At 29.2% G+C, this 13,869-nt stretch overlaps 1 protein-coding gene across 1 annotated transcript; it reads right to left on the bottom strand.

Annotated features, from left to right (window-relative positions):
• Positions 1–3,217: 3,217 nt before the first annotated feature.
• On the bottom strand, positions 3,218–6,862 carry LOC107845032 (histidine decarboxylase). Its single transcript, XM_016689321.2, has 5 exons — positions 6,562–6,862; positions 5,579–5,813; positions 4,256–4,449; positions 4,031–4,167; positions 3,218–3,937 (listed from the first exon to the last, which is right to left on the bottom strand). Exons 1-5 carry the CDS (start codon positions 6,728–6,730, stop codon positions 3,365–3,367), a joined length of 1,308 nt encoding a protein of 435 aa, XP_016544807.2. The 5' UTR covers positions 6,731–6,862; the 3' UTR covers positions 3,218–3,364.
• Between the last annotated feature and the right edge of the window lie 7,007 nt (positions 6,863–13,869).

Genomic DNA, 13,869 nt, shown 5'->3' with positions numbered 1-13,869 from the left:
GTATAGATGATTGCACTCAATATTGCTATATTTGTCTTCTTAATAGCAAAGATGGGGCAATTAACGTATTCAAGAAATTTAAGAATTAAGTTGAAACACATTTTGACAAGAAAATAAAAATGATTAGAAGTGACAAGGGTGATGAATTTCAATCTCCTTTTGAAGAAATATGTGTGGAATACTACAATATTCATCAAACTGTTGCCCCATATACTCCACAATCCAATGAAATTATGGAAAGAAAGAATAGAATATTAAAGGAGATAATAATTCCTTATTGATAAGTTCTGGTTTACCACAGAACTTGTGGGGCAAGTTATCCTTATAGAGAACCTAATAGTTGATAGAGTGCCCCATAGAAAGACATAATTAATTCCATATGAGGAATGAAAAGGAAGAAAATCCAAACTTGAAATATTTCAGAGTTTGGGGGTGTCTCACCAAAGTGCAAGTTCTTATACCCAAAAGGGAAAAAATAGGATTAAATACTATGAACTATGTTTTCATTGGACATGCAACAACTATTAAAGCATATCAATTTTTAGTTCATATCTTTGAACATTCAGATATGCATGATAATATGGTAAGTGAATTCTATAATGTTGAATTTTTTGAATACATTTATCAGTATAAAACTAGATATAAATAGTCTAGTAAAGGGTCTAAACGACCCCATAAAGAACAAAAAATGAATGTACTTAACAAAGAGAATCCAACGCAGAGTAAACGTTAAAGTATATCTACTTCCTTTGAAACAGATTTTGTAACATCTCTTCTAGAAAATATTTTAAAATATTCAAGGAATCCATGTCTTCTTCGAACCTATCCTTCTGAAAAGAGTTCTTCAATAGTGAGATTGATTCAATCTTGAGCATCCATACTTGGAATTTCGTTGATCTTCCTCCAGAAAATAAATCTTCAAGTTCTAAATGGATCTTCAAAAGGAGATTGAAAACTGATGGAACTATTGATAAATACAAGGCATGACTTGCCGTTAAAGTCTTTAGACAAAAAGGTCTTGATTATTTCAACACATACTCTCCAGTAACAAGGATAACATCCGTTGGAGTGTTGGTCGCATTATCTATGGTATATGTTGTTGAAATCCATAAAATGGATGTGAAAACAACTTTCTTAAGTGGATAATTAAAGAAAGAAATTTACATGGAACAACCTAAGAGTTTTGTAGCTCTCGGAAAAGAAAGAAAAGTGTACAAACTTGTTAAGTAACTTTATGGACTAAAACAAGAATCCAAATAGTGGTATAAGAAATTTGGCCAAAACTATGTTGGCAAGTGGATTTAATATTAATGAGTGTGACAAATACTTTTACATTAAAGGCACTCCAAATCACGAAGTCATTATTTGTTTGTATGTGAATGACATGTTGATCATCAGTAGTGATATTTTTTATATAAATTCTATGAAGCGAATGCTAGAAAGCGTATTTGATATGAAAGACCTTAGAGTTACTGATTTTATCTTAGGGATAAGAATTCATAGAACTCCACAAGACTAAGCATTGTCACAGTTTCATTACATTGGAAAGGTACTTAACAAGTTCAATTATTTCGATTTCAATATTACTAAGACTCCATTAGACGTGAGCTTTGCACTCCAAAATAATGAAGGTTAAAGTAAATCACAAGTGTACTATGTAAGGATGTTGGAAAGTTTTATATATGTCATAAATTGTACACGGCTAGATATAGCATGTGTTATTAGTAAATTGAGTTGGTACACGAATAATCCCAATCAAACTCATTGGAATGTAATAAAAAGAGTTTTGGAGTATCTAAAAAATATTCAAAACTATTCTTTGCATTATAACAAATATCCAACGGTAATTGAATGATATAGTGATGCAAATTAGATCACTGGATCAAAGAAGTAAAATCCACAAGGAGATATTTACTCTTGGTGGAAGAGCATTCTCTTGAAAATCATACAAACAGACATGTATTGCTCGCTCTATAATGGATTTTGAATTTATCACTTTAGATAAGGCTTGTGAAGAAGTTGAATGGATCAAAAATTTCTTGGAGCATATTCCTTATTGGCCTAAATCTTTTGTACCAATATGCATATACTGTGATAGTTAAGTTGTAATAGGTAGGGCAGGGAGCATGATGTAAAACAGTAAATCTCGCCATATGATATGGAGATATATACCATTAAAAACTACTCTCTAGTGAAATTATCACTATTGACTATGTAAAGTCAAATGATAATATGTCGAATCCACTTAGAAAAGGCCTAACTAGAGAGGGAGTTGAGATGTAACTAGAGAGGGAGCTGAGAGACCGTCGATGGGAATGGATTTACGTCCTAGGACAATTTATCACGTCAAGGAGATCAAATAAATTTGTGACTGACGGTTTAATATTGTCAATTTGCTCAATTCATTCTCATAATAAAGATAATTTTCTGGAAAAAAAAGGATAAGGTTTATGGATTGAAGCTTTTTAATGATTTCAAAATTTGGCAAGTTTGACTGAACAGTTTCCTCAATAGGATTAAGTGTTTAGAAATCACCTATGTAAGGTGAAGTGGAAGCTGCTTCAAGGAGTATGATAGTAAAGGATTATTCTCTAAGCTCTCATGAAATCAGGTAGTGTTCATGGCAAAAATAAACAAAATCATGAGAACCATAAATGATAAAAGGCTAGTTTTTTTACTTGAGTTTTCTAGATATACAATAAAACTCATTGGTTTAACGATATAGCATCTATCGATTTATCGAGTGCATCCAATACAAGTTCACTAAAAGTTCAAAGAGAACCTAGTTATTTAGATGCAATTAGTCTTTGCGCTTTGATCACACACTTTGTTAGTATATGTTTTGATGAAATAGTCATTCCCATTCATGTGGAAAATTGTTGGGTTTTACGACAAATCAATGAAAAATAGAGGAAAAGTGAAATGTGTGCTCACTTTATGAAAGGTGTGTTCATAAATTGTTTGAACTTGTAGTTAAAGTTCTTGAACAAAAAAGTTCTTGATGAAAAAGTACAGATTTTGTTTAGAGTACCCAGAAAACAACCAAACAACAGTGTCTAGAATCGTATCAGACTAATTAAAATATACGTATGGGACAGTTTTCTAAAAAAAAAAAAAAAATAGAAGACAAAATTTCAGAAAGTTATATATAATTTGAGAACAAAATATACATGAAAATTTATTTGAAAACATTAGATCACAAATTTTATTGAGCAGTTGTTGCGTAAAAACATAGCACACAAATTGTACATCAAAATTTATTTGAACACTCTAGATGGCTTTACATCACAAATTTTATTGAATCACTCCCGCATAAAAAAATACTCCATAACCAAGACTATTCCACATCAGGCTCCTAAGAAATTCAGTAATGCATCTTTTGATAGGAGCATAGACAGTTTTGAGAACCAATATCATCTGCCAGGCAAGGAGGTTGAGTTGTTTCATCCTGGTACCAATTTTTCCTCTCTTGCATTAGATCGTTGAGAAAACTATCTATGATTTCTCTTGTGATCCCTGGCATAACCACAACATGTGTCATGCCGCTTAAGTAACATAGTTGCCAACGACGAATGAATTTATGGTCACAAGGTCGTTCAAAAACAACGGTAGAGCTGAACTCATTGAGCATAGCACTAATTCCTTCTTTAAGAAGCCGATCTTTCAAATATTGGGCATTTTCAATGCACATTTTGGAATCCTGTTTCAATCCGGCATGTCCTTTCATGCTTAAATTGTACCATAAGAATATCGGTGCTAAGCCATTTCGACTACCAGAAATCGTAATATCTGCGGAGGCAATATACTCAACTTTTGAGAGGCTATTAACATAACTTTTTCTTGTTATCTGAATGCCACAAGGTATTGGACATCCCAAGAACTTGTGGCCTGATATTGAAATACTTCCAATTGGCTTCTTGAAGGTAATTGTTTTTGCCTATTGTCAAATATCATAAAGAATTAGATCATTTTGTATTTGTCACCTTGATCAGAAAATCGTTGAAAGATAATTGAACAAAAGTAAACTTACATGTTTGATAAAGGGGACAATCAACCCACACAATGCTGCATCACAATGGATGTAATACCTGTCATTTGAATAACCACAATATTCAAGTGCTTGTACTACCAAATCGATGTCATCGATAGCTCCTTTGAATGTTGTTCCTACAAATTAAATACTTAGTTAGAAGTTAAGGTAATAGACTACTTCACAAAGTGAAGCTTCACAGTTTAAGGATCTAAGAATATTTACCTATATTGATATTGATGATGGCGGGTTTGTTCTGGTTAAGAAGTAACTTTGTTCTCAAATCTTCATAATCAATCTCCCCACTAACTAAAGTGTTTAGAGTTTCTATCTCCATTCTATACATTCTAGCTGCTTTGAAGATCGAGCAATGTGAATCCGCTGATGCATATATCATCCCACCGGGAAGTAGCTCTCTTCTGCCCAAATATATATTATTCCAATGGTGAAAGTGAAGTGCGTCATTTAAATTATCCCCGGCTATATGTTTTGAGTGCTACTCAAGAAAATATTGTAATTCATAAATATTTAAATTAAAATGTATATTTTTTTGCTTTTAATTCAAATAACTTTTAAGTATTTTCCATAATTTTCAAATTTTACATAGAAGTTTTATGTGTCTTGAAAGTATTCAAACTAAAATTTACTGAGTCTTTGGTGCAATATTTCAATGTTAATGCTCTCTTCCTCATGGGTAAAATGTTATACGAGTAGTTAGCTTAGTAGGGTACACGAAATTAGGATCATTTAAAAACCACAAGTAAATAATAATAAATTACGCAAAAATGAGGTCTCTTAACCACCTATAAAATAAATAGAAGAAAATTATCTTTTCAGATTTCTTATGTATAAAAATGAAAATCTCGAATAAAAAAATACCAAAAACAAAATTGTAAGTGAGTAGAAAGCTAAATCTCCCCATAAATACAATCTTGGATTGGAATTAGAAGAAACTTGGTTTGTAAAAGGAGATGAGAAAGTCACAAAGGCGAATTCAGAATTAAAATTTGATGAAATCCGTTTAAAAAGTTTTTAGCATTGTACTTAATATATTTTAGATTTTGTGGATTTAGATTAAATAATTATTAATGTCTTGTGGCTTTTACATTTATATTTCTATTCCATATTAAAAATATTGAGTTTAGATAAATAGGTAGCCCAAAGAATATCGGCCTATTTGGCGTGAATCAAATTATATATTTTAAAAAACATTTTTTCAGAAAAAGTACTTTTGGTAGAACGCCTTCCGGCAATAAAGTTTAAAATCACTTAGGAACTACAATTAATGGTTAATCATGATTTAAAAGTGTATTTTCTTTTTCAAATGTTTTTTCCAAAAAAAATACTTTTGAAAAAAAGTACTTTTTTATCTTCTGAAAATAACTTTCACTACGCCCCAAAAACATTATATACATATTATTATTATTATTATTATTATTATTATTATTATTATTATTATTATAATCACTTCTTAATAAATAGATATTTATAACCTCCCAAAAATTTGATCAAACAGATTATATATTCGCCTTTGAAAGTGATACTAACCCAACCAAAAGGCCGTGAAGATTGCCCTCAGTGCCACCATTAGTAATGTATCCCCAATATTCATCTTTCTCAATCTCCCAGAGTTGAGCAAACCAATCTAAAACAGCTATTTCAAAATCTTTTGAATGAAAATCCACAGGACTCTGAGTGAAGGGATCTCCGCAGTTATTCAAGGAGAATTGCAAAAGTGGTGCTAAAATAGCATGATGCTCGTAACTCATGTTAGTTGGATAACCTATAAATCAACAAAACATAATATATTATGAAGAAAATCGTAGAAGGCTTGATCAAATTAAAAGCTCTTGTAAAGACGCAAGACTTGTAAAGACCGTGTCTAGGATTTCTACCATATACTTTGTATATCTTTAATTGTTGATCCTACAAAGTTATATATAGAGATTTTACAAAGCAAATGGAGTGCTTGGTGAGATATATAGTAATCTGATTATTGGGGGTCGTTTAGTAGAGTGTATAAGAATAATGTAAAATATAATGTATTAGTAATGCGTTTGTGTTAATTAAGCTTAAATATTAGTTATACTTGTATTTTTCTTATGTAGTGTTTCATTTGATGTATTAAAAATAACATGAATTACATAATTTGTAGAAAAATTATAAAAATACCCTCCATATATATGTGGGAAAGGATGCGAAAATTTTTTTAGGGATAATTATGTCTTTAATCATGCTAATACATGTAAGCATTAGATTCGTTGCATTAATATTGTCATTAATTTTGAGTTATTAGTAATACGCACCACAATACACAGTAGAGTGTATAACTAATGCAAATTATACATAGATTAAAAAATATACCAAATAAGACACTAATAATACACATGATTAATGAATGCATCATTCCTTTTAATATACTCCACCAAACGACCCCTCTAAACGACCCCTCTGAAAATAAAACATGCTACTCTACTCTATAAAAGTTTTAAGTAGTTTTGTTTGTATGAAATGATTGAGCATATGCTTACCTATATGATACTTTTTCCGCTGGTACAATGACTCCAAATATTGAGTCAAAATCATGTCTAGTTCTTGGGAAGACGCTTTATCTTTAATATTAGGTTCCACCACACTGAGACACAAATTCTTCCTTGGCAGCGATGATGTGTTGATTTCACTTTTTGTTGGGAATGTCATTAAATCAAACTCCTATTTCATAACCAAGGGAAAAATTGAACAAAAGATTTAATCAAAGGTATGTTTTATGATTTAAAATGATCAATGAATTAATCATAAGTATATGGTTAATAAATATAATGAATTGGTCTTTGAACTTGAGATAGACGTACAATATATACTCCTAAAGAAAATTCTATTGGGGAACAATGATAAAATTATAATAACAGTATTATTTAACTGTTAACACAATAATAATAGCAATACAATGACATAACAGTGTATAATAATAATAATATTAAAATAATAATACTATAACCGATGTAATAATTATAACAGTAATATAATTTTTTATTGACAAATTAATGATATAGAATATTAAATAAATATTAACGATATGATTTTAAGTAATATATTAATTATATTTGAGTCGTGATAGAAATTGTCCTAAAAAATAATTTTAACAGTGTAAAATATTTCTCCAGAATTAAACAAGTACTTCCCTAATTAATTTAAGAATACAGAAATTAACAAAATTATTAATCCAAATACTAACCAGTTAAACTAAAAATAATATAAATAATAGAACCCTTTAATAAATTATATAATAATGTATGAAAGAGTGAAGGAGGAGAAAATTAAGGGAGTAAGATATTAAAGGAAAAATAGAGGAGGTTGGTTAATGCAAAAGAGATAAGTTTTATATATGTATTCTTCTTACATCTTTTGAAGTAAACGCATGCCTATTTATAGGCAAAAGTGAATGGTTCTATCTTTGATAAGTGTTAATACATTTGTCTTTCAACCAATATGAGAAGTGTCGTTCTAACATATTTATGACAAGTGTATGTCCAATATCAAAACAAAGACATGCAAGAATATTAAATTATCCTACTTTCCATTATTTTTTCAAATACACTTTTATAATAATAAAATATTAATAAATTATTTTAAAATAAATAAATAATTTTCCTACAAATACTACTAGAAAAATTGAGCATGTACCCTTTTAACTCCCACTCTTAGAGCTAACGAGGTCTCTTTCTGCGATTATTGGGAATCAGAATGGTCTCTATAACAGACGAAAGTTTTCTGCATCTCATTACCTTTTTGCTCACTCCAATTTATAACTAAAGTTGGTTTGCCGCCTTAACTTTCGTTAGGTCAATCTTAAATTTCATCACTGCCTTGTTAGGACCATTTAGGAAAATATCTTAAACTTGGAAAATATCTCCACTCTTTTTAAAATCTTTTTTTTCACTCTTAGGAGAGAGAAAGATGTGAAATTTTGCCAATATGCTGGATTGCTGATAATTAATTTGATACCGCATTATTAATAGAATTGTTCAAAATTGAATCTGTTCAAATAAAAAAGAATGTTACTATTGATTCATAGGTAATGAGTTATTCGTTATTAGTTTTAATAATGATTTTGATATTTTATATTGAGTTATCGGTTCTTAATTGTTTGAGTCTATTTTCTTAACAAGTTAACCGATAATCTGATAGTAAATTACTAAAGTATATTTATATCATTCGGTCTATGAAGTTCTTGATCTTGTTTCTATCTGATTGTCAATTTTGTGTAAAATCTTATCAGTTAAATCAATAATCAAACTGATAATGAGGTATATCAATATCTAGACAGTTCTATAACGATTTAGCATGTTTAAAAATTTATAATCGATAACCAAGTCAATAAACTTCAAATCGAATCAAAACACAACCCCTAATAATTAATGCAACTTCATGTAATGGAAAATATGTCTCTACAAGCATATCATTTGGTACAGGGATATGAAAAGCACACACTTGCCAAAGTTGGTGCATCTATACGCGGCTTCAGCGATGAGCAATAAATATTTGTTGTGAGGGCAGAAAAAATCGAATCGCAAATCGCATTAAATTATAAATCAAGTTAGATCAAAAAGAAATTCGATTAGTGATTTAGATTGACTTAATTTTTTGTTGGAAAAAAAATCAACTTGAACTGAACCAATCCGATATTACATTTATATAATTTTTAAAATATTTAATACTACAATATATTTACTATAATGTAATTTATAGATATTTGTTAAATCTTTTCATTAATTTTATCTTTCAACATATTATAACCTATAGATACCCCTTAATTAGTAAGGGAAAAGGACTGGCCTTTATAAAAAGGGAAAAAGTAATGCCTATATTTGCTTCATTGGACATTACACGACCAGTTGACACAATTAATTTCGCATATTAGATATTCTAATTTTGGGCTACTGATCATTTCACAATGCGGGCCATTGAAGCCCTTTGTTTCAAAAAAATTGAGAAATGACATACTTAAATCCTAATTGTTGGTTTTATAGCAACAGTTTCATAATTACTTTTTGTTGCAACTTGTATTTTGTATTTTAAAAATTATTGCTATAAAAATACATATACAACTAATTTTACTTCCCTTAAATAACTGAAATTGGTTGAGATAAATATGGTATAATTATCAATTAATTAAATTTGTAGATTTCATTTCCATTAAAACAACTTCATTCACGTGATTTCCGTTATAGCTTAACAGCACTAAACAAAATTCAAATTTCAAATTTCTCCATTAACGAGTTCATCCGAAAAAAAATAGCAAAATCAAAATCTGTTGTTCATTTTTCTAAGCAATTTCTTCTAATTCAACCGTATTATTTAAATTCAACCATTGTTGTTGTTAAATTAAATTCGACAAAATCTTCTTCGAAATCAACAGCAGTTTCAAAACGAAGCATTAATTAGTTTGAATCAAATTCAATTGTAGATTCTTCAGTTCAATTTGTTCGAATTCAACTATCAGTTGCAAATTCAACCATTACTGTTGTTTAAGGTATATAATCATTAATATTTTTCAGTTCGATTTTTCGTTTCAACCATTACTGATGCTCCTATCTAGTTTTTTGTTGTTGCCATTAAATTTTTTATGAAAAATATCTAAATGAATTTCGAGTTAGAAGCAATGCAGGGGTAAATTCAACATATATAACAAAAACCTTCAGAATTCAACTGTTTGTTGCAAAATTTCAGTTTAGAAGTTGTTTCATGTATTAAAATTTCAGTATTCGACTATTTATTTGAGGATCGTTTGTTGTTACTTTGATCGTTTTAACAATTGAACAAATTGTGAAGCTTTATAGAATATTTTTACTTTATTGTATAATCGATTATGAACATATTTTAAACAAATTTTAATTTGAATTTTATTTAATTATTTTCTGAAATCCTAGGTCAATGAATGATCGAATTCAGCTGTTGAATGTGATGAAATTCTATTGACACGTATCAAAATACAAATTAGGTATGCGCCAGATGTATTTTTGTTATGTTTAATGTTAACATTACATATGTATTTTTTATATGCTTAATGTTAACACTGCATATGTATTTTTATTTTGGTTGTTGAAATTTGAGAGTATAACTGTATATGTGAAAAAATATTTATATACCTGTTTTACTTCCGTTCGATTCAGTAGTTTCTATATTTGGTTGAAAACTTTTACTGTGTTTGTATTTTACTTTAAATAAATTTTGTTTAAAGCTAAAAAGTGTGTGCTATAACAAGTGACATTTGACAAATATGTATATTTATTTATTTATTGGTTAAATCAAGTAGAAATGGAAAGCATACCAATCCTTGTGAAGTACTCTGGTCGATGGACGTATGAAAAAAACTACGAAGAATAGGTCACTGATGCTATACTGTTGAGCACATCAACAATATTCGTTGAGCTATACGATGTTTTGACATCTCACTTAAGTGTGAATTTAACCAGAAAATGTATTCTAGTGGAATATCAAATCACTGCTAATGCAGTGCAGATAGAAATACATAATGATATGGGTTTAAAGGTGTTTATTTTACAGAAAAAGTAGATACAAGACATGAATTGTCTTCTTTATATGTAAGCATTTCAAAGAAAATTATAGGGAGCAACTTGGCAAGTTCATCTATATCTGTTGCTAAAAGAAGAACCAACTGTAACAACTTGGAAACAGTGATAAATACAACAAATGAATGAGCTTTGGTGGTTTCTGAAGATACACAAACATTAAATGTATTTGAGATAGCTACTATTGAGGTGATTATCTCAGACCCACATCATAAGCATGTTAAGGAAGACCAGGTTTACTTGACCAAAAAAAAAAACTTAAAGTCAGTCATGAAGAATTATTCAATTAGGGAGAAGTTTCAAATGCGAAATAAAAGGTCAAATAAAAAAATGTACGTACATTCTATATCACTTTGATCTTGTTTAATATAAGTTTGGATATGTATTTTGAATGTATTAAATCATGTTTGATATAGTTATACATTATTTTGCAAATCAAGAAACTGGGAGTTTTTAATGCGTGCATCAGGCATGGGAGAATCTGGAATGTTTAGAATAAGAGAATTCATACCTCAACATACTTGTCCAGTGAAGGACAAGATCTATCCAAAGGTGCATGCTACTAATATATTGATTGGTAGTATGGTTAAACAGAAATTCAAAAATCACAAATAAAAATACAGTGCAACGAAAATAAAAAAATGACATGAAGGAAGAGTCTGGTATGGATTTGACATACACTTTATGTTGGAAGGCCAAGGAAAGAGCGTTAGAAGAGTTGAGGGGTAAGCCATCAGCATCTTACGGGAAAATGCCATCATACTTATATGTACTGAATACTACCTATTCGGAGTCACATATAAGAATGAAGAAGATAGATGATAATGCGTTCTTGTATGTATTTATCGCTCTACATGCATTCATTAAAGGATTCTATCATAGTAGATCAGTCGTAGTTGTTGATGCTAGTCATCTGAGAGGAATTTATACTGGGGCATTTGTAACAACATGTACATTGGATGAAGCAGGTTAGTATTATTTTATAATAATTACATTGTATAACTAATTGTATTTTTTTGTATTTCTACATATTTCTTGAAAATACATATCTCCACTTGATATATATATGTGTATATATATATATATATATATATATATATATATATATATATATATATATATATAAAATTACATATATTTTCAAAGTTTCATGAATGAAATATGTAAAATTGATCATGTTTGTTAGTGATGTACGTCTACATTTTATTATATGTAATTGATACCATTTCTTTGGTAAAATATAGCATTTTATTTACCTGTATTTTAAATAAATACATATGCAGTTCCTATATGTATTTATATCTGACTGCGCAAATTTTTTTTATATATACAGGTCAAATATTTCCTTTAGCATATAGTGTGTTTAATTCTAAAAATAATGCATCCTGAATGTGGTTCTTTGAGAATCTAAAGAAAGCGTACGGGGAAAGACAAAACATGTATGTTGTGTCTGATAGGAGTCCAAGCATCATAAAGGTTGTTGGTGATGTATACAAAGATATTCCACATTATGCATATATGTGGCATCTATGAAAAAATGTGAATTTGTTTTACAGAAAATCACACAATGCATTGTCGGAGATTTTTTATACAATGGTCAAATTATATTCAAAGTCAGAATTCCACATGTTAATGAAAAAAGTTGAGGCAGTTGATATTAGGGTGAATAAATATTTGGAATTGGCTGGTTACGAAAAGTGGGCTAGGTCCTATGCAACAGTTCATCGAGGATGGACTTTGACTTCAAACATTGCGTAGTCAATAAGTAGAGTACTTGTTTCAACCCGAGAACTGTCAATTTATGACTTTCTTGAGGAAGTTCGATTATTGTTTGCAAAATGAAATTGAGAAAATAGGCAACAGGCTTCATATACCTTCACAACTCATTGAAAAGTTTAATGACATACTCAAAAAGAACGAGGCTTTGTGTACTAGTATGAAGGTATGAACTTTTAGATTTGTGGAATTTATAATTATGAAAACACCTTCCATTCAGCTGTAAATTAATGAAAATATATGCAACATAAAAAATATGAACATTTAAAAACAAATTATGTATTCTGCATATGTATTTTTTGCATTGAAAATTATTAACCCTGCATATGTATTTGGATGCTCAGCAAAAATGATATACTCTCCATATGTATTTTTATTGCATATGTTTTTTTTTTTTTTTTTACAAAATGCTGGTGTGCTTACAACATATCATAGAATATGAAATTCATTTTTTGTAGCATTGCATTTAACTTTTTCTTTTTATATCATGTTATACCAACCACAGAATATGTGTATACGGTACATGACAAATAAAAGTACTTCATTGTTTGCCTCAAGAAAAAAATGCTCATGTAATGCATTTCAATTAGATGAGATATCATGTGCTCATGCTTGTGCGATGTTGGAGAAAAAGAATTTTGAGAAAGGGCCATACTATTGTGATTTGTTTAAACCAAAAATTATTTTGACGACATATGATGTTCCCATATATCCGTTGTCACACAAAGGTGACTGGATAATTCCAAAGAGCATACTTGGTGAAATAGTACTTCCTCCAAAATTTAAAAGACCTCCAGGAAGACTTGCAAAGAAGGATCGTGACAAATCAGATCGGAATACGTTTGAAAAGAAAAACATCAACTCATGTGGTGATTGTGGGACTAAGGATCACAATAGGCTTTCTTGTAGGAAATATCGCAAATGATACATTTCTTCTTCCATTTTATTTCTTAAAACTTTATTTTCATTTTTTATAATCATGAACTATTTTATTTTAGTTAATACGTTTATGCATCATTTGATAATTGAACACAGTAATATCTGAATACTGCGTATGTATATGTTTCAAAATCTGAACATTGCACATGTATTTTTAAGCTATAGTTCATATGTATTTTTAACATTGTATACATAGTTTAGGTTAAAGTTGATAACTTTGATTAACCAAATAAGTATTTAGTTCCTAATTGTTCAAAGATTTAAATACATATGACATATTCTGTAAATATATGTTTGAATTGCAGAATCTTAACACTACATATGTATTATATGCTAAAAATACATTTGATGTATAATCCATATGTATTTTTAAGAAAAACATCAACACTGCATATGTATTTTGTAACTAAAATCTCATAATAAAATGTAGAACTGCATAAAAAGCTCAAAGTTATCTTTAATTCGAATTCTTATTTATAATGATTTTAAATGAACACATATCAAAATATATATTAGGTATGATCAATATGT

The sequence above is a fragment of the Capsicum annuum genome, chromosome 10 (genome assembly GCF_002878395.1).
Source record: "Capsicum annuum cultivar UCD-10X-F1 chromosome 10, UCD10Xv1.1, whole genome shotgun sequence".
Classification (NCBI taxonomy): domain Eukaryota; kingdom Viridiplantae; phylum Streptophyta; class Magnoliopsida; order Solanales; family Solanaceae; genus Capsicum; species Capsicum annuum.
Note: the sequence above shows the minus strand (reverse complement) of the source record. Positions and strands in the feature narration are given on the sequence as shown.

Bases quoted from the DNA above. Each gene is read 5' to 3' on its own strand.
- LOC107845032 (XM_016689321.2), bottom strand. From the start codon at position 6,730: ATGACATTCCCAACAAAAAGTGAAATCAACACATCATCGCTGCCAAGG. The intron at 4,168-4,255 runs GTAAATATTCTT...TTTAATTTGTAG, and splicing joins CATCATCAATATCAATATAG to GAACAACATTCAAAGGAGCT. The intron at 3,938-4,030 runs GTAAGTTTACTT...ATTTGACAATAG, and splicing joins TTGTCCCCTTTATCAAACAT to GCAAAAACAATTACCTTCAA.